Source organism: Poeciliopsis prolifica, unplaced genomic scaffold (genome assembly GCF_027474105.1).
Source record: "Poeciliopsis prolifica strain line A6 unplaced genomic scaffold, Auburn_PproV2 SCAFFOLD001, whole genome shotgun sequence".
In the NCBI taxonomy this organism is placed as follows: domain Eukaryota; kingdom Metazoa; phylum Chordata; class Actinopteri; order Cyprinodontiformes; family Poeciliidae; genus Poeciliopsis; species Poeciliopsis prolifica.
In genome coordinates, this window is record NW_026562376.1 from 4,288,065 (window position 1) to 4,309,102 (window position 21,038).

At 39.6% G+C, this 21,038-nt stretch overlaps 2 protein-coding genes across 2 annotated transcripts; both read right to left on the bottom strand.

Annotated features, from left to right (window-relative positions):
• Positions 1 to 89: 89 nt before the first annotated feature.
• On the bottom strand, positions 90 to 4,820 carry actr6 (actin related protein 6). Its single transcript, XM_055033606.1, has 11 exons — positions 4,675 to 4,820; positions 3,882 to 3,999; positions 3,733 to 3,801; positions 3,523 to 3,646; positions 3,054 to 3,189; positions 2,909 to 2,965; positions 2,480 to 2,578; positions 2,317 to 2,395; positions 1,362 to 1,533; positions 680 to 818; positions 90 to 440 (listed from the first exon to the last, which is right to left on the bottom strand). Exons 1-11 carry the CDS (start codon positions 4,740 to 4,742, stop codon positions 311 to 313), a joined length of 1,191 nt encoding a protein of 396 aa, XP_054889581.1. The 5' UTR covers positions 4,743 to 4,820; the 3' UTR covers positions 90 to 310.
• A 669-nt stretch (positions 4,821 to 5,489) lies between these two features.
• rbl2 (retinoblastoma-like 2 (p130)) lies at positions 5,490 to 20,021 on the bottom strand. The gene is made up of 22 exons (XM_055039961.1): positions 19,742 to 20,021; positions 18,580 to 18,710; positions 18,296 to 18,496; positions 18,127 to 18,191; positions 17,775 to 17,903; positions 15,177 to 15,337; positions 14,712 to 14,776; positions 13,741 to 13,912; positions 13,506 to 13,669; positions 12,484 to 12,596; positions 12,308 to 12,411; positions 11,847 to 11,984; positions 11,327 to 11,485; positions 11,137 to 11,245; positions 10,216 to 10,473; positions 9,903 to 10,087; positions 8,997 to 9,173; positions 8,659 to 8,730; positions 8,449 to 8,548; positions 7,652 to 7,875; positions 6,976 to 7,146; positions 5,490 to 6,378 (listed from the first exon to the last, which is right to left on the bottom strand). Exons 1-22 carry the CDS (start codon positions 19,877 to 19,879, stop codon positions 6,211 to 6,213), a joined length of 3,204 nt encoding a protein of 1,067 aa, XP_054895936.1. The 5' UTR covers positions 19,880 to 20,021; the 3' UTR covers positions 5,490 to 6,210.
• Positions 20,022 to 21,038: the final 1,017 nt, after the last annotated feature.

A 21,038-nucleotide genomic window follows, 5' to 3' on the forward strand; every position in this document is an offset into this window, starting at 1 on the left:
AAAAAAAAAAAAAAACGACATGTGGAACATTTACTGAAGTCTTTATCAGATAGAAAGTCTCCAAAAACCTAAATAAAACAAACTTCCTGTTGATTTGTGAAGCCACTTTATAACCCAAATCATTGATTAATACACTCAGCAGATAGCGGTACAAAAGGGAAACAGTTTGTGTTTTTTAATTGGTCTGTAAATAAAAAAGCTTTTGGGAATGTGTGCATCCGCACTTCTGATGCAGTGAAATGTGTTTGAATTCTGAAGAGGGTTTCCATCGCTGGTCAGAGACGATCTCCGTCTGAAAATCAGTTTTTACTCAAATATCAAACTTCTCCTCGCAGACGATGTGTCCGTTCTCTTCGTAGTCCTCCCGCATCACCACCATCTCGTCGTAGTCCGGACTGTGAGCCAGCAGCTTCCCTCCCTCCCAGGAGTAACAGACGGGACTGCAGAACAGGAACACAGTCACAGACGTTAAGACCAGAACTAAAGACGCTCAGAAGCTGGTTCCTCAGCTACACGGTTCACACTCTTGAGTTTCTCCACTTTTTTCCACTTTAACCCCAATCCAACACTAATTTCTGTTTTGAATTTTCACCTGGACCTTATTTGTTAGTGTTTTAATGGCAGCTCAGCAGTATAAGTATCGTCTGTTCGAACCTTCTGGAAAACTGAGGCTTCTTACTTTTCAGGCAGTAATACGTTCACTGGTAGATGGGCGGGGACAAGGGACCGAAGCTCCGCCTCCAAACGCTCTCTAAAACCAGGAAACAGTGAGTTCCCTCCGGTCAGGACGATGTTCTGGTAGAAGTGGGGGTGCATCTCTAACAAACAAAATCAATCAATCAATCAATCAATCAATCAATCAAGTTTATTTGTACAGCACATTTCAGCAACATAGCAGTTCAACATGCTTTACGTCATAAACATCATCTAGTCAACATTTTTAAAGTCATTTTATGAACAAAGTCAAAATAATTTGTTGCGAATTTACTAAAATTTTATTGATATACTTTGTACCAAATTTTTTAATATATTGCTAATAATCAATAAAAATCCATTTGACATTTAAATTTGTTAATGACATTCTAAAAACTAATAAAAGAAAGGACCAAATTGATAAGATTCTGCACTTGGGGGCCATACAAAATTACTCCAAGGACCGCAAATGGCCCCCAGGCCACACTTTGGACACCCCTGCTCTAGATCTAGCAAATCTTTTGATCCTGGAAATGTTCTTCAGGTGATAAAAGGTTGACTTTGTAACTGTCTTTATGTGACCCTGAAAGTTCACAGACACGTTCATGTTAAAGTTTGACTGGATTTGAATTTATCTTCAGATCTGACGTCCGATTTGAACCACAAACCTTCTGGAAGCGACTGGACCGAGTCAGCGATGGCCTCCGGGATTCCCATCTCCTGGATGCCGATGTCCGACGGATGGAAGAGCATCTCCGGGACCGCGAACCGCTCGTTGGCCAACCGCAGTGTCTGCTCGCCTGTCTTGTACTTTCCGCTGAAGACCATTTCTTCCCGCGGCTGATAGGCGGAGAAAACTTAGAATCAGACCTGAACTGGTCTCACAGAAACATCAGAACTCGAGCGAAAAGAACCAAAACCAACTGGTCTAAAGGAAAGGGAAACGTTTTGTTTTTGCTATCAAAATAAATTTGAACTTTTAAATATTTCTACATTTTAAAGTAGAGGAATGCAATCCTAAATTTTTTCATCAGCTCAAAAAAGATGAAATTGTGGATGTTTGCTGGCCTGAATAAAGACAGAAATGTATGGAGCTAAATTGGGACCATAAAGTTTGCTTCAATTTTTTTTCTTCTTTAAACTGAAAAATAAGTTTGAAATTGAAAAAAAAAGTTCAAAACTACTTTTCAGATACAAACTTTTCTTCAGTTTTTAATATTTTCTACAAAGACGAGGCTTCAGAACTGACAAAATTATTTCCAGCTGTTGCATTCAGGAACCGTGGGAACTGGAAACGTCTTTAAAACATCATCGATATTCTGTTTATGTGATTGGTTTTGACAATTAAATCAAATAAAAACTGAATCTAAAACTTACTTTTTAAATCTTTTTATTTCCAATTTCAAATCTTATTTTTTCAGTTTTTAAATTTTAAACTGAAATTTTCAGTTTCAAATTTCTAAATTCAGATGAGAAATAATTTGTCTGACAACTGAAGCTTGGTTCACCAACAAAGCAAAAAGTCTGCAACAAAATCACTAAAAAAGTAATAAATCAAGTGAAAAAGTGAATTCTTATAAAATACTTTAAAAATATTGGAATATTTCTGGCGATCGGTCTCACCTTACAGAAACCTTTTTTGATGGCGCTGAAATCTGGAAGAACGTAATCCCTCATTACGGTGTTTTCTTCCCCTTTCATCCTGAAAAACAACAGAAAGTGAGATGGGTCAAGACATTACGGGTTTGGTTCCGGTAAAATATGGAGCAACATCGGTGAGCCTCACTGTGCGATCTCCATGTCCTTGTGGAACTGCTGAGAGACGTAGCAAACGTCTTCCTTCACCTGGTTGATCACATACGTTTCGTCCATCACGTGTAACTGACTGCAAAATTAAAAGAACACACATGACGATGGAGCAAATGGGGCCGAAAAGTTTATTCATGGCCTAAATTTAGCTCCATACTATTGAGATAATGAGGAGATAAATTTGAGTAATAAAGTTTGTTTAAAATTTTTTATTTTTTAAACTGGAACAAAATCATGTGAAACTGAAAAAATAGTTTGGAACTTTAAAAAATTCCAAACTTTTTTTCCCCCCATTTTTAAATTTTTCATCTTGACATAAACTAATTTTTGACCCCAATTTAGCTCCATACATAACACTTAATCAACACAAAGCGTTGCTGCTGTGAGAATCCCTCTCTCTCCATACCGATATGAGATTATCTCCTTCAAGTGATTTGTGAGCAGTTTCCCTCCCACATTGATCCTGAAAGATGAAACAAAGAAACAAGCTCCTGTTAGCGCCCCCTGGTGCTGCTCTCTGTCATTTCCTCTAAAGGTCGCTGCTCTCTGACCTGCGGATGCCCTCCTTCAGCTTCTTGCTGCGACAGTAGGGGACGATGTGGGTGAAGGAGAATCCCGAGTCGACCACCAGGCAGCAGAGCTCCGATGGCTTCGTGGTGAAGTAGTGATGAGCGCCGAGCGACCCGGCTGGAGGACGGCAAGGAGATTTTAGCCAAAATGTCACAGGTACAAACCATAAGACAAGTAAATTAGAAAGAATATGTACTTTTGATGACAACCATCTATCAGTTTTCTATTGCTTCTGAATAACAATCTGACAGGCTTTTTAACAAATACGTTTTCACTCTGAATTAAGAAATTTCTTGGACGGCTACTTTTTACTTTTACTTGAGTAAAAATATGCTAAAGTGCAATTTTTGGGTACTCTACCCTCCACTGTTGATGATTAATCAATGACTAAATTAGATGAGGATCATTTCAATAATCGATTAAAGCGATCGGTCTCCAGCTGAGACTCACCGTTGATCCGCAGAGCCGACTGGAACTGGTATTCCTCAAACAGGATCTCGTTCATGGACTCCTGAATGGAGGAGAAGTTGAAGTACGGCTCGGTGATGATGATGCTCGTGTCTGGAAACTCCACCTGCTCAGAGAGAAAACTCTCAGCTCCAGCGTGTAAAAAATAGAAATCATTCAGAGTTTTCTGAAAGCAAAGCAGAATAAACAAACCTTAAACATCTCCTTCCCAAACAGGTGATCCCACACTTTCCTCTGGACATCCCAGTTAACCAAGTAACCCTGCAGACCCAGAGAACATATTACCTTCATTTTGTTATTTTTTTATCAGTAGCGTCAGATATTTTCAGATTTATGCTCACCTTCTGAAAGGGCAGGATGTAAAAGAGACCTGAGGGATCTTTGATCTCATCCAGCTGGTTGGCTGTGAAAGTTTTTAATCTGGACGTCTTCGAGCGAAACTGACAATTTGGGATTACGCTGAGAGGAAAGAAGTCAGGATTATAATTGCTACATGAAACAAACCTTTTCATTACTTAGAAATCTGATGTAGGAAAGATCACATGTGGAGTTCATCAGGGCTCCGTTCTTGAGTTACTTTTATTCAATATGTAAAGTTAAGGTAATGAGGTAAAATCAGCTATGTTGATGAATGACATCTTTCTGAATTGTCTGAATTCTTAATTCGGTTTTAACTCAATTCCATTTACTTCTGTAGCACCAATTGACAACACATGTCTTACTTTACAGAAAAATCATTTGAATTTAATTGATCCCAGTTAACAAATAGGACAACATGCTCTTGTTAGTTGAGTTTAGGTCTGGGCTTTGACTAGGCCCTTTGAACGCATGAACCGTTCCATTGTAGCTCTGAATGGATGTTCAGGATTGTTCTCTAAAAAACTGAATAAACTGACTTTAATTTGTTTTCATTTTCATTCATTCACCCAAGGCTACAATTATGATTCCCAGAAGTAGTTCAACTTAACATTTGATTAATGATTATTGTACATGATAAGGAATTTCGATCAGTTTAAAAACATGGTAAAGCGCTGGACAGGCACGTTTATTCAATAACTGGGTATAATAATAATTTCCTGCATTCACTCGTTTCTTTCACGTGAAACTCGGCCGGATGTTTTTGTTTGTGCTCACCTCACTTTGTCCGGACTGTAACCGATCTTCGCCCAATAAGCTCCGTTATCCAGAACCAGCGTGGCCATCCCTTTGGTTCAATAAATCATCACTTTATTTTCATTTATCTCCTAATCTACTAAACGCGACGCATTTTGGGATTTACGCTAAAAAACAAGTCCGGGTGGAAACATGACTTTCCGTTGGTTCCGCTTCTCTATTTTTCTGCAGCTTGATGTTTTTCTTCCCCACCGGAGGCGCAAATGGTTGAAGCACTCGATTCACTGCCTAGAATACATTAATAAATGTTACTTTGGCTTTATATGTTTATTTTTTTTAACTTGGTTGAATATGAATGCACCTGTTTATATCTATATTCAGAGTGAAGCATGACATGCTATCTACATCCTAACTTTTGGGAGGCATGGCAGAAAAAAAAAAAAAACCAAAGTTGACGTTTGCTCAACTCTGCTGGTACTTTAACTGGAAATGTGCTTTAATTGGGAAAGACTCATGTCTTCCTTAGATCTGCTATTAACTTGCATCCTGATTGATCTAACTATAAGAAAATCACCATAACAACAATTAAATTACCCTTCTGTAATACTGCAGAAACTTTAAATCAATTATTATTATTGCAACATCAGCTTGGTCACCAGTAATCAGAGTTGGATTTTTATGTTGTTAGCTTAATTGCTGAAACAAAGAATGAATATGTGGAAAACAAATAAAATGGCTGTTAAGTACAGTAGAGGATCTGTGATGCTGTGGGCCCATGTCATATGAAATCTTTGATACGTTAAGAGATGTTAAAGTTACATAAAAATCTGGTGGAGTCAGGTGGGTTGGAACTTTTTATTAAACAATTTTTTGTTGAACACTTCAAAAAAACTTGCAGGATGTAAAAAAAGGTACTTAATTTACATCACCTCCTTTAAATAGCTTTTCTCCTCTTATGTACAGAATATTTACATAATCTTTCTCACACTAAGCAGAGGTGATGGCAAGCTGGTTACACAGACAAAAACATGTAAGCAGAAACCAAATCTCAAGTTATACGTAATGCAGAAAATTGTTTGTTCTACCTGTAAACTTTAAGTTACCGTACACCGAACAAAATGATATTATGCTATTGTTGCTAATGATCTTGTAACAGATGTCTAATAAAATGAAATGAAAAAGAAATGAAGAAAAGATAAATGGATGGAATATGGATATAAACTGGTGTTCTTCACTCTGACAAATTCATACACGTTCAAATGGTTTCAACACATAATTTAAAAGAAAAACTAAAAAGAAGGATGAAGTAGCTCAGATGGACGATGTTCATTATGAAGTTTTCTTTTACAGAACAACTATATCTGTGGCAGTCAATTATTATAATAATCGATGAAACCTATAAAAAAACTGAAACTGCTGAGAATATTTTCTCAGAAACTGGAACGTTCAGTTCAGAGAAAAAAAGAAAGTAGTAAAATCTTTTCAAACTCCCACATTTAGCAGAACATCTGCTGTCGAACACCCGGAGGTTCTGGATCGGTTAAAACCGGCTGCCCGTCAGTGGGAGGAGCTGCGGTCGTTGGCGATGTCCTGAAGGCGGCGCAGCAGGGTGGTGTGGCTGTCGGGGCAAACCCGTTTCGGGGACGACTCCTCCTCCAAGGGGATGCTGCGCTTCCTGCTGGGCGTCTCCCCGGTCCGGATCATGCTGTTGATTTCCTGGAGGCGCTGCGAAGAACAGACACAAATGAGATGCAGACAGAGGAATATTTAATGCATTTAACCAGCCGGTACGGTTTTAAATCGATGGAAAAAGCCGATGTGTGGGACACTTCTTTTTATAACAGAACAAAACAGATCAGAATTTTTTGGAATGCGACTTTGGATATGTGGTTCTAAATCCGACGTGAATCAGAACGGCCAGGTCGCATTCGGCCAACCTGAACGTCATTCAAACTAGACAAACGTCACTGATCTGCATCCTGATGCGAGCAAGTGGGAAGAAAAATCCACAACCATAACGAGGATCATAAAGAAGATTGAGTTGTTAATGTCTTGGCTCCCAACGGACAACAACTTCAAAATCGTAAAATGCTCAGTGTTTACTTCCGCAAACATCTCCTTCTTTTTTATGGCAGCAGGCAAAACACTGATCACTCTGGCTTCACATACATGTTGCGTGCAGCTGGAAGTATGGAAGCCCGCTCCTGCCACTTTGATGAAATAGTTTTTTAATTAAACTGTCAATGAGACCTGTTGTCCATCAGTTAAAATGACGGAGAACTTGTGAGTGGGGACTCCGTGATGGTATCTGTGGAGTCTTACGTTGGGGGGGCTGGTGCAGATGTAGTAGGAAATGCGGTCCCGGTGGGTCGGCGAGGGGGAGGAGCCTGTCCTGTGAGGCGAGATGTAAATGGAGTGTTTGCTGGACAGCAGCATCCGACGAGGGGAGCCTGTCCTCAGGGTGGGGTACGGACACAGAGGAGGGGTCTCCACCTGCAGTCAGGATGAGCAGAACAGCACAGGTATAATACAAGCCAGGTGGCGTCAAATGGACGCCACCTTTGGTTGACTTTTGACCTTTGCCGCTAGCTTAATTTACTATTTTCTGGTGCTCGCAATGGTCACCTACAATGACAGGCTGGGCGATGTGGCTTAACATCAATACACTGTATGTCTGATCTGCAGATTCTTTTGATTAACCAATGAATAACTGAATAGCTAAAAGGTGCTTAAAAATAAGTTTTTATATTTGTTAAAACTGTCACAAAGTCTTGGCAATTAAATATGAGATAGATGACCAAAAACAACCTATCAGAGCCAAGAGGAGGGTCTTAACTTTGTCAATCACCCCTGTGAACGTGCTGCTAAATGCACTAATAGCAGAGAAACAAGAGATAAAGTCTCACTTTTCCTTCAAAAGTTCTGAAAACTAAAAAATTTAGTTAATTCTTTATGGTTTCATTGATTACCACTGAAAAATCAATGAGGAAACATGTACCCCAGCAGACGGAGAGCTCGGCGAGTATCTCAGAGCGAAGCCTCTCATGTGCTTGATGTAGACGTTGTTGTAGAAGAGGATCAGATCTCCTCGTTTGTCCTCGCCCACAAAGGAGGAGAAGTTTCTATCGGAGGCGCTGGTCGGAGTCGAGGCAGCGCTGTCGGACTGCGGGGCCGACAAGGTGCTGCTGGAGCAGATAGGAACTGGGCTGATGTCGCCACCTGCTGGTGGAATGTCAGAGAGACACTAAGTTAAGAGAAATTCAAATTTAAAGACAGTTTCATAGTTTTTACCCCTTGATCAAAGGTGCGACATTTGTTAGATTTTCAGGTGTAACGGTTCTCTTTCACACTGCACTGTCAAACAATTCAAACCTCTGTTCCCCTCCTCACCTGTGGGGGCGCTGCACCAAGAACCACTGAAGGAAATGACATAAAAACCTCTGAAGAAGACACTGAGCGATACTTTCTTCATCATTTACAATAATTACATTGAGCAATTGTTGTATTTCTCTTTTGTCTGTAATAAAAGCTATTTCTCCTGACAGCGTTTTGTTTACCCAGAATCCCCTGTGCTGCAGTGTAAATCCTGCTTTTGGAGTGGCTTCCAGTCCTCTTGGCGTTCACATGTGCATTCAAACTGCACCAGACTTCACTTCAACCAAGAGACCGAGGATTTTAGGCGGACCAGAGTTCACTTTTTCAGTCCACATCAAATTTTTATTACGAGTTCAATTAAAGCGCACTGATCAAAGCCGATATGAATGATCTTTAAAAACATGCTGGTCTGTTTCCCACCTGGATCCTGGCTGCTATCAGCCGCTGCGCTCTGTTTGCTGGCGTCACCGCTAACGGACGCTTGCCTTTTCCTGCCGGAAATCAGCACGTTCCTGTACACCTGGAAAACCACAGAGAAGTCAGTCTGTGCAGAAGCAGATGGTTGTCCTCTGAGTCTGGACTTGAACCCAAGCGTAATGTGGAATCTGGACTCAAAGCGTGGGATCTTACGTTGCTGCTGGCCTGAGGCTGAGTGCGGTAACACTTCATGATGTTCTGGAAGGACCGGTCTTCTTTGGTCACCTGATAGAAACAAATTGTTACTTTATGTTTGTCCACAAGAACACAAGATAACTGCTAAGTGCTGGATTAAGACTTTTGCAAAAGACTTTTAGTTAAAAATCTCAAACTAGAAATAATATTAGATATTACAGTTTACAAAAGAGAAAACGCTCTTTAACTCCAGGCTGCTAGGTATACTCAGATATTTGGCATATAGATCTATAATGACCTGCTCAAAGAACCACCTTTAAAACTTTCATTTGTGTGTGTGAACTGTAATCGCACACCTTAGCCATGACGTAAACAGCACACATGAGCAGCTGGTCCATGTGACGGTCCTTCATCATGTCGGTGCAGTGAACCACAGAATATTCAAAACATGTCCAGATCCTCCTCCTCAGCTCCGAAGAGATGTCCAGTTTGGCACAGAGGTCCCTGAGACGAACGCTGGCCATGTGATACACCTGAGACAGGACAGGTCACTCAGTCATCACTGCAAAAACACTCAATCTTATCAAGGATTCTTGGTTTCTATTGCAGATATTTTATTTCAGGGCTTCCTAAACTCTTCCATGCGATGGGCCCCCAAAGAGCATTAACCTCTGACCGGTGACCCCCTTTGACATTCCCTATAAATCGCTACAAAATATGAATATATCAACTTTTAGAATGTTTTTTCATTCATTTAGCATAAATACTGCCTTATACCTTCTGATTTTAGATGGTCATAAGTTCTCTTATTTTTATCTGGGAATATATTATGACTTTATTAACAAATGATAAATTTTTTCTGCATTTATTTTTTTCCCTCCAACTTTCTGAGTCTCCACAGCGCCCCCTGGCGGCCCCCACGTTTTATACACATGAAATAAGAAAACCAACATATATCTTTCCTAAGATATATGAGTTTGTTTTAGGTCAATAATTTCTTAATAGTGATGAAAAATAACTAGTTCCACTGGCAGATTATTTCATTTATAACATAGAAAAAATGTCTTGTTAAAAGGGAAATAATCTGCCTCCAGAACCTGTAATTTCTCATCAATGTCAAGGTATTATTGATTTAAAAAAAAAGCTCAGATAGCTTGCTGAAAAGTTACTTACGGTAGTTTTATCTTATTTGAAATGTACTAATTTATTTGCACTAGAAACCAGCAGTAATCAGTGAGCGTGTGCAGAAAGGAGAGCGTTACCTTCCTGAAGAACAGAGACAGAGAGCCTTTCCTTAGCGAGCTGCTAGCTGCTTTAGCAGCCGGTTTGGTGACGGGTGACTGGATGGTGAGGGTGCCGGTCAGAGTCTGAGCTGAGAGTGGCTGCAGTGTGGCTCCACCCATCTGCACAGGGATCAAAGTGATGCTTCCGCTCTCATTGGCTATACCTGCAAAAAGTTCAAAGGTCAACCAATCAAACAAGTTTATTTGCATATTTCAGCAGTTCAAAGTGCTTTACATCATAAAAAACAGATTTCTCCCCTGTCATGGATTTATCCCGCTCCGAGTCTCTCACCCTGCAAAGGAATGGTCATGGTCTGGCCGTTGTTGGTGGTGACGGTGAACACAGTCTGTCCAGCTGGGATGGCGGTGACGATGCTGGACGGACCCGTCTTTGGGATGGGGGTCTGTGGCGGGCTGGTGAGGGCGCTGGAGCCGGTGGAGGGGATGCTGGGCTCCCCTTCTAACGGGTCAACAAACAGACGCCGACGAAACCCACCAGTGGGGGGGGAGCTGTACCTGTCCTGCAGGCTGGTGGGGGACGGAGACACACCTGTCGCAGAGATAAGAAGTAACTAGTTACATTTACTCTGTTATATTTACATGAGTAACTTTTTGGAAAAAATGTACATTTAGGAGGATTATTACAGCGTTAAACTTTTTACTTTTACTGCAGTAATTTTATCATGAAGCATCTGTACTCTTACTTTAGTAAAATTTCTGGATTCTCTATAAACTGAATGAAGAACAAACATGTTTTAACCAAAAATTCAGACACATACCTGCAGTTTTGTTAGGTTGATACATTTTATACTGAAAAAAACTGATTTGGAAATTTTGTCTTTTGCCTGTTTTTGTTATTTTTTTGTTACTTATGAATTATTGTTGTTGTAATTCTTAAATTAAATGACTAATAATTTGATCAGTTACTCTGAACTTGAGTAAATACTTTGCTTGGGTGCAACTGGACTTTCAACATGGCGAATGACCCCAATCTGTCCTTAAAGCTGCAGTTCATACCTTTTTATAAGAATGTTTTTAATTTACTTGAGTAAATTCTTGGTTGGATTCTTTTTACCTTTACTTGAGTATTACTGCTAAATTCTTCCCACATTGGTTGGTTTTTTATTACTTTTTGCCAAAGGTATTACCTGGAGGGTCCAATGAGCCTCAGTTTTCAGAACCTTGAGTAATTTGAACAGACGGAAAGTGTCACCTTTGACGATGCTGTTGGTTCTCAGATCAGGTCCAGACTTGACGGGTGTGAGGGGAATGCTCCCGTTGTTGGTTTCCTCGTTGTGCTCCAGATACTGAGGAGGCATCACCTGAAATGTTGATTGACGGTTAATTTGGAAGAATTGTGTCTGTTCGGTTTTTATACGTTATACGTTTTATACTTTGCCGACCTCCTGACATGAAGGCACTTTGGCTGAACGGAGGCTCTGCCACAGCGGGGAGTCGCTGGTCCAAGCCAGACTCTCCAAAACCTGCTCTTCCACCTGGTTCAGATGCTTCACCACCTCCCGAAACAAACCCTGCTCTGAGCGCACCAGCACCTCAATCACCTGCATGCGCACACAGAGAGGTTGAATTAGAGATATATAAGCTTTATGTCAGCACGTTGGTTTGTTTTTAATCAAGCGTAACCAAACTCACAACTCAACTCCTTTTTAATAAGTTAAATGTTTTTCAATTTAAAGGTCTTACAAAAAGTAAACTAACAAAGGATATGTAGATAAAATGAGTAAAATACTATAATATCTTAAGACAAATAAGTTAAGCATAAGCTAAAGTTAGCTTTTAGCTAAGGCTTGCTAGCTAAAAACTAGTTCAGGTTTATCTAAGTTAATTAGTTATTCAGCTATTAGTTTTTAGCATTTGTCCATATTTTTCTACCAGCTGTTCATCTGTTTTACACGTTGTTACCTTGTAGAAATTATAAGCAGAAAGTTGGAAGATGTTGATGACATTGGGGAAATCTCCTGGAGGCCTGTAGGAGAAAATGACGATCTCCAGGCAGCAGGCCAGCAGAGAGCGGTGAAAGATGTCCTGCTCCAGAATACACTGCGACACACAAAAGACAGGCAGTTAACGCCAGTCATTAAGGCACTTGTCCTCTTTCCTGTTAAAACTGGAATTACACAAGAAGAAACAACTGAATATTCATCATTTATTCATAAATTGGCATGAAACAGTGCAGTACTTTGTTAATTTTGGGTGCATTTCTGCAAACATAAAATTGTGAAAACTAGGGAGACTGATGTAATTTGGCAGTATGGAGATAAAAACTGCTTTGATTTAATTCATAAAACAATATGACGTGTTATCTTAAGGGTGTATTTATGTGTTTCTCTGGATTCTTGAAATTAGAGCAACGCTGCACTCACAGACAGGTCAGCGTCTCCCAGGATCATCTTCTCTCGCTCTATGATGGACTCCAGGATCCTGTAGTAGAGCGCCTCCGCCAGGTGGAAATACTTCACTGCCAACTCTGTCAGGAGAAACATTATTAACACAAACAGGCAGAACGAGTGAGCGAGGGGCTGACCGGGGAGGAATCCACCTTTCTCCATCACTTTGGTTTCAGCGTCGCTATCTTCATAATGCTGCGAGTAAACGTCAAACATCTCCTTCAGGCGCTGGCTGATGACATCACTGGGGTCTCTGGCGCAGCCTCTGCAGGTCAAAAACATCGAGATTCAAACCTTTGGCAGTATCAGGCTCGGGCTAAGATTTTATTTTTTTTAATTTGTGAACATAAAGTGCTAATATTATCAGAATAACACCACAAAGAAAGTCATGAGAAAAACTGTTGTTTTATTGAGATAAGAGCTTCGATAGATCAGCTGCGTTTAAACAATCGTTTCAAAGTCCTGCTACTGATAATAATGTTCATTTGATGCTGAATGATTAAGTATTTTCTTATTTGTCAAATCGACACCAAAGTATAACTTCTTCATTTAAATAAAAAAAAATCTTTTTTATGTAGGTTTCATAAAATTACTACTTCATTCTCCTAATAACTTTATTATGGTAATATAACTACTTTATTCTATGTATTATAGTGACTAATTTCCTGTGTTATAACAACTTTATTCTGGCATTATTACGTCTTGTTTTATTATTTTATTGACATATTATCACAACTTTGTGGTACGAGTCTTTTATCATATTATTACAACTTTATTCTTCTATTTTGTGGCTTTATTCCAGGATAATCTTAAATTTATTCTCACAATATTATGACTTGATTCTGTTATTATGACTTTATTCTCATATTGCCATTTATTACCGTTGTAATAATGGTGGCCATTATTATGCCTTTATTCTCAGATAATTGCACATTTATTCTTGTGATTTTATGACTTTATTCCTGTCATTTAAAAATGATTTTTTCTCAGCCAATCCCTAGTTCTTACTAGTAGGATCCACAGAAAGCTGCGCAGACATGAACATCAACAAACCTCAATAAGTTGAAGGGAAGCTGAAAAGAACATTGAGTTCAAATTCTCCCGACTAAAGTTTGATTTTCTAAAAGTGGTTTAACAGCCTCGCAGCGTCTCCTGCTGTCACACGGTGCGTTACCTCAGAGTCTCGGTCAGCTTGGCGCTCGGCCCGTGTTTGGTCCCTGACAGCAGCGTGTGAAGACGGCCCACGCTCTTCATGGCGTACGAGAGCGGAGACGACAGTCGGACCTCCTGGATGTACTTCCTCCCCGTCAGTGGAGTGGAGACCTTCAGAGCCGAGGCCTGGAGCGAGCGGAGACGTTGGTTCACAAGACAAGAGCAGAGGAGACAGGATGAGCAGGAGGGAGTCTTACCGTCAGGTTAGTGCTCAGCCTGTAAGTGGCGCTGTCCTGGCTCTCCATCCCGTCACAGAGGCAAGGCCCGGGTGTCCCGATGTTCTCATTCGCCCCCTCTCCAGTGAAGATCCTCTCATCCAGACTGCCGGTAGCCAGAACGTGTTCCTCATAGAGCCGGCTGAGCGACAGGCTGAGGAGGGCAGCAGGGGGAACAGCTTTTATCTCCTATTGTCTTTTTCTAACAAATTCTGTAAAATTCACCGCTTTCAATGTTGACTTGTTAATATTACATAGAATAATTGACCGACATCTTTTGGCCCAAAAGCCCGTCTATGGTGGGGGATTACCTACAGCAGCACGTAATGGGAGCAGCAAAAGTTTAGGCATTCTCAGCGTACCTGTGTTTTGTCGTGTTTGCTACACATCAACGTGCTTGAGCTCAATATTTTACATGCACAAATTACGGCGGCGGGTCGGCTGGATGAGGACGAGCGACTGTCGCCTCACCCAGCTCCACAGGAAATGACTGGAGAGTTTCTAAACTAAAACAATAAGGCTTCCTGAATATGAAAACCTGGAAGACTCGGAATCTTCAGACATGCTTGGCTTTAGACAAAAAACATTTCTTTGAAAATTTGCACACAGTGGCGGTTTTTCATATGGGCAGTTGAACAAAAAATAAAAGATTTTAACTGTCAGCTACTGTTTGTATACCAGTGTAGCTGGGAGACTAGATTCCCTGCATACTGCTGCAAAAAGAAAAGAAAAAAAAGAAATGATTGTTTCCATTTTAGTTGGTTGGAGTGCGATTAAAGGAGTTATTTATCTGATTACAGTTTTAATCAATTACTAGAATAAAATTACATGTCAACTGGCATGACTATTTGTCTTCTTGTGTTTTTTTCTGTTTTTACTTTTTATCGTCTGTTTGAAATAAATAAAATCAAGCTGTTTAGTGCACATTTTGACTTCTGTATGAGGAAACTCACAAACTGTCTCCAAAGTTCATAGGATCCAGAAAACCAGTCAGACTATCTTCCTTTCCTCTAAGAATCTGCAGAGAAAAACAAGAAAACTGAGTTTCAGAGTCAGTTAAATATACAAGAAACAAGAACATTTGGTTTGATTTAACTTCAGACAGTGAGAAAAACAGCATTTATCTATCTTTTTATTATCTTTAAATAACTAGTTTGAACTGTTAACATTTCCAAATTGAGGCTTTTAATTAAACGTTAGGTTTCCCTTTAGTACTTTATACAAAAATCAAGCACTTTTTTAAGGATTTCAAGCACCTGACAGATAAAATATATGGATGTCAGTTTAGTTTTTTCAGATCTGTCGGTTTTTCCTCTCAGGACTTTTTCCATGGATGAAGCTGATTCCCAAACGAAGCTCACAGTAGCAAACAAAATCTCATTAAACCTTTCCAAAGGTAAAGCAGAGCTGGGACCGACCCGCTTGTGGAAGAGCTTCCGGATGAACGGTTTCCAGAAATGCTCTTTGACTCCTTTGGCCTCCAGCACCAGGCCGTCATGCAGCTCACACAGCTGCTGGATGAAGCAGAACGGGCCTGCAGACGGCCTGTAATCCCTGTTGCTGAAGTCTTCTGGGAGACCTGAAGGATGAGGAGACACAGACAGCTCAGAGGAGATCTAAACAACCAGCACACCATGACATTTCAGGCGTTCTGGATACATTTACACCTACACTGTAAAAATACAAAAGTATTTTAGGTCTAGTCTCCTGTGCAGACATCTTATTACATTTGAAATAAGGCAAAACTACCTTACAAGAAACTTTCAGCAAGATATAGGAGCTTGTTTTAAGTCAATAATTCATTAATATTGACTAAAAGCAGCAGCGTTTAGACATGTTTCCCATGTTATAAATGAAATAATGAAATTCTTCAGTTTTTATGTTTGATTTCATAAATGTGGAGATTGAGCTGCTTGACCTCTGATGACCTCTGAAAGCTTTTTTTTAATTATTAGCGACACAAACAAAAAGTTTTGCTGCACAAATTTAGCACAAACACTTGGCACCAATTTTTTTAAAATAAATTAATTCTAGTTTAAAGGTCAAAAGGTCACCCTACACTCCCACTTTACCCCAATCAAGCAAAATTGGTGTCAAATGTTTGTGCAGCAACATTTTTTGTTTGTGCTGCTATCATTTTAAACATTTTAATGAAAATTTTTCCAGAGGTCATTAAAGGTCAACCAACCTCTCAACACATTTACCAAATTAAACAAAATTGGTGTCAATCAACTGCATTATGCAGCAAAAAATTCCATTTGTGCTGCTTTTAGTTTTGAAGATATTACTGAAAATTGGTTTGTTTGATTTTGTAAGTCTGGTGAAACTAGATTTAAAATTAGTTGGTAAGGTTTTGTGTTTTTGCAGTGCAACTGAACTTTTATTCATCCAGGAAGAAAATACTCTAAAACCCAAGTGCTGGCTCGACATCTTGGGGTCACAAAGACGACATTTGCTCTAATTTGTTTAGTTGAATCTCAGAAAAATCTTTAAAAAACACAGTTTGAGAGCTGACTAATGTTACAGCTCATCAAACATTTAAAACCGCCCATCGGTCAGTGTGTCAAGTCTGACTGACTTATTTTTCTGTTTTTGCTGCAAAGGGTGGAGCTGTTTCCACGCTTCGACTCAGTCGTACAATAAACTCTGGATTCAGAGACGGAGGGCCTGCAGGAAACACAGGAGTCAACAGGAAGTGAGGGCAAAGCTGATAGACTTTGCCCTCACTTTTGATTTATTTAGGTGTTAAACTGAACCCGAGCCGATAAGCAGACTTCCTTCACCGAAACACAAATTTAAGTTCATGAGCCATTAAAGTCATATTTCACGACTCTGAGAAAAAAACATTCAGACCACTGAGCAGCAAAATGATGAAATACTCAAATATTTACAGTAAGTTAATAAGATGAATCTGCGAAATGTTTGGCGATACTTTCCAGATATTTTCAGAGGCCAGGAGTCGATGGCTGTATTTCCATAGACCTTATAAATGAGCAAACTGGAATTACAAAAATAAATTTACGCCAATTTTGAAAACCTTGTCCTTAGATAAAAAGTTTTTTGCGCAACGATGACCTGGTTTTTCTACCATATTGAAATTATTCTGATAAACACACAATCTTATTTTTTGTCTCGTTTCTAGCACAAATATCTTACTACAGTTGAATTCAGACAAAACTAACTTAAAAGTAACTTATCAGCAAGATGCAGAATCTTGTTTTAAGTAAATTATCCACTAATATTGATGAAAAAGTTCTAGACTAACAACAAGGGGAATAATCTGCCAGTGGAACTGATCATTTTTCATTAATACTAATGCATTTTTACTTAAAACAACACTGTTGCCAAAGTTTCCAATGACAGAATAAAGTTGCTAGATTTGTCAGCAGTCGATTATTTTATTCATTTTTCTAGAAGCTGGGCAAAAAGTCACTAAACATAGTCATAGTGGATAAAATGGTGACAGTGTTTCCACCGTCTTATCTTATCCACTATTGCCACCCCAATGTAACCTCAGTTCAGCCCTGTTTGGCCACGCCCCTAAGTATCTTGGCTCCACCCACTTTAACAGAATTTTTTAAATAAAGCTTGACAGAATAGGATATATTTATTGAATTGGTTGAAATTTATTATGTTCTTCTGCACAATATCAGTAAAATGCATCCTGATTCTCATTCTGATTGTGGTGCTAAGTGGTATCTACCTGACCAAGAATGTTGCTTTATAAGCGATGAAAACTCTTTTTTTTCATTATTTTTTAATGAACACACGTGTATCTCAAGGTTCAGTTCTTGGAAGAGTTGTTTTTAGTTCAAATGATTCATGTAATTGCAGTATTGTTAATAACAGAAGTCTAAACAGCCATGACAACATGTACGTGTATGGGTTGGGGTTTGAAAAGTTGCGTATGTTTGACTTTGCTTTTGGATAAGTTCATTCATTATTTGAAGATGTATAAAATGCTAAGCTAGCAGCCAAAGTTTCTCCTTTGATACTTTTTATCCCATGTACATTACCTTTAAAGTCAGGGTTGAGCAGGTCTTTCCTGGCGTTGCACAGCAGTGCGTTGGTGAGGACGAGGTCGAAGGCACACAGCAGCAGGTGGTACGAGTTCACCAGGTCGTCGCTGATCATGGGGAAGTTCCCTGAACAGGAAACAAGCAACAACACGACCGCATATGAGGGGAAAAAATTATGTCTGCAGGCTAAGTTGGCACGGCTGACCATCACAGAAACACAGCCAAGCCTGAATGGACACGCTCAGACTCGTCTCTGGAGGGAAACAGGAGAAGTGTGGAGACATTTTCCACTCCAGATTTTAGTTTCCACTTTCCAACAGTTACTGCAAAGGCTTAGGACTTTCTTTACCTTTAGCATGGACGAACAGCACCCAGCAGAAGTTGAAGACTTCACTCACAGTGCATGGATGACGTCTGTTCAAAATAAATGTGAGAAAATTAAACGTAATTCTATAAAAAATCTGAAAGTCTTTACTGGAACACAACAGAGAGTGAGGTCAGAGGTCAAAGGCTCCCACCTCTGCTTGCGGCTGCGGTGAACCCGCGGCGGCTCCTCCGACGGAGCCTTGAAGATGGATCTGAAGATGGGGACGTACTTCTTGAAGATGACGGCCGACACGGTGAAGTTGCGCTCCAACTTGTCCGTGCTCTGACGGAAATCCTGCGGCAGGTTGGCCATGTCCTGCCACTTCTTCATCTTACTAAAGAACTCGATCAGACTGGAGGAGAATAATTCATCAGATCCAAGCAGCTGTGTTTTGACTTACTACTCAGGAACAAAACTCACACAAACAAAACCAACCTCATTTCTGAGCAGCGGAGGATCCTGGTCAGAGAGACGTAGTTCCCCTCAGCGGTGCCTTTCCCCACCGTCGGCACTGAAGACCTGCAGGCCACGTACAGAGCGCAGGCCAACCAGTGCAGCTCGCTGCCCTGCATCCAGACAACATTTATTGATTAATTGATTATTACCAATATGAAAAGAAGCTTCTGCAGCTGGAACATTTGAACAGGGATGTGACAGTGTCCACACCAGAAACTCAAAACTGATTTTAGACGATGGCTTTGGGTTTTCTTATAGTTTTTGACATCCAATTCACATAACACAGGTTTTATACAATACAGAGTGAATGATTGAAAAATTCTAAATAAAATTTCTGAAACAGAGGGCATACCAACAGAGGAGATCTCTATAATTACACAAATAATCAAAATATATTATCAAAATAATATAATTTATATATGTGGCGTTTATTATTATTTATAATAAAAATTATTTTCAGAGGATTTGTCACTGTTGTAAATATCATTTTCAAAGAAAATTTAAGGTCATTTTATCATTTAGAATTTATCATAATACATTTTTATCACTTAAAAAAATTAATGATGTTCAAAACACCCCCAAAACTGTCTGTATTGTTGGGTTTGTTAGTTTTACGAGTTTCTGAACTGCTTGTTCAAAGAGAGAAACAACAAATATCACTGCGTTTAAAAACAAGATTAGTGCAGTTTAATGATACAAATTACACTCCTTTAATGACTGGCGTCCTAAAGAGGCATGTTACACATAAGTATGTTTTTAAGTGCATTACTTGTGTGGGGCTATGGTAAGCCATGCAGTAACAGCCATAAGGTAACCTAAAAAGTAACAATAAATAGTTCTTATGGTCACTACCGTTATAACAATGGCACTACAAAATATCTTTCTGTCCTGCCCTACCCTGTGATTTTACTGTAAATGTAAGCATTACTAAGAGAAGATATATCAGTATATATAAAATGTCTAAAAGGGTTAAACATGTAATTCAGAGCTTTTCAGGCTTGGAAAACTCCGATTTTAGTAAACTTGTCACTGGTTTCCTGCCACTCACAACATGGCGGACTTTGTGACAGCCCCTGCAGGCCAGTGCTAGCGGTCTGCGGGCCAAAAAAAATGTTCACCTGTTGTGTCTGAGAATGCTTACCTCCAGAGTAAAGTTCCTGCTCATGCTCTCGTAGCTCCTCCAAGCCTCGGTACTCGCTTCTTCGTCCATGTTAAGGGCTCGGCACAGATCATCGAACCTGGTTCGGGCTTTCTGCATTAAGTCTTCTTCGTCGCTCATTTTTGAAGCTCTACGGACAAACCGAACGTCTTTCGCGCAGAGAGACGGTGCCGAGTGCAGACCGAGGCGCTGTTTGTGGAGCTGTTTGCCTTAATAAAAGCGTTATTACGGAGCTCCGCGGCTTCACGGTGTGGCTATTTAAATGTCCTCTCACACAAACAGAAGCCCAAACGCTGCCGGCGTACCTGACTGCCGCCCATAGAGGGAAACGTCACATTTGTGCGCATGTCCGTTGGAGAATAGCGTGAACGGCGTATCTCACCCCAGCCCACTAAAATTACGTAAAAAAGCCGACTACTACTACTTCCGGTTGTTTTTGTTGTCTCGTTCGTCTGTTTTCCCGGAAATCCGTTAAGAAAGTGTTAATTTTTCGTTCTTAAAACATAAAGTCGTCAATTATTTGACTACTACTGGTTTATTAATGATCAAATGGAAGCGCTGTCTTCAGCTCTGATTACGGCTGAGGTTCAATACTAAAATACCCACTTTAGTTTATAAAACTAAAACACCAGAAACAGAAGGAAACTAAACATCGGTTATTTCCGTTATCCAAAGTTTGACAAAAACTCTAGGATTGATTTTTTTAGTGACAATGTTTAGATTTACACAATTCTGGTTTCAGAGTCGTACTTTCTCTCTTTTACTTGAAAGACAAAATAAGGAGGAAAAACAGCATAATATGGACTATTTTGTAAGCCCAACCAGAGTTGTGTTGTGGGAGTGATCCAGCTCACTAAATTAAGTTTTTAAACTGAAAAACTACTGAAAGTGAATAAAAAATGAATACCATAATGACTGAACTATTAATAATTAAGCTTATAGAGGAAGTCTCGGTTCACAGCTTTATACATATTTATAAGTGTCAACACAACACTTGGATACATTCCTCTTACATTCCATATACAGAACAGATTATGTTACCTCTGATCGTCAGTTAAAATGATCTAAGATGTAAAAATAGAAAACTGTTTTATTAAAGGTGGAGATGAATTTTCACCCTTTTAAGCTCTTGTTGAGCTCGTTCCAAATATGTAACCCAATCCAAACAAAACTTCAACTTTGCAAAACTTATTCTCGTTAATTCCTCATTTTTAATTTTGAGATTTTTATAATCAAATATTGATTATATAAACAAAAAAAATTAGTTTTGCTGATACTG

Bases quoted from the DNA above. Each gene is read 5' to 3' on its own strand.
- actr6 (XM_055033606.1), bottom strand. From the start codon at position 4,742: ATGGCCACGCTGGTTCTGGATAACGGAGCTTATTGGGCGAAGATCGGT. The intron at 2,579-2,908 runs GTATGGAGAGAG...TTAATTTTGCAG, and splicing joins AAGGAGATAATCTCATATCG to TCAGTTACACGTGATGGACG. The intron at 1,534-2,316 runs GTGAGACCGATC...TCCGCCTATCAG, and splicing joins TCAAAAAAGGTTTCTGTAAG to CCGCGGGAAGAAATGGTCTT.
- rbl2 (XM_055039961.1), bottom strand. From the start codon at position 19,879: ATGAGCGACGAAGAAGACTTAATGCAGAAAGCCCGAACCAGGTTCGAT. The intron at 18,192-18,295 runs GTGGGAGCCTTT...TATTTTGAACAG, and splicing joins CACCGCAGCCGCAAGCAGAG to ACGTCATCCATGCACTGTGA. The intron at 7,147-7,651 runs GTACATGTTTCC...TCCTGACTGCAG, and splicing joins CGAGCTCTCCGTCTGCTGGG to GTGGAGACCCCTCCTCTGTG.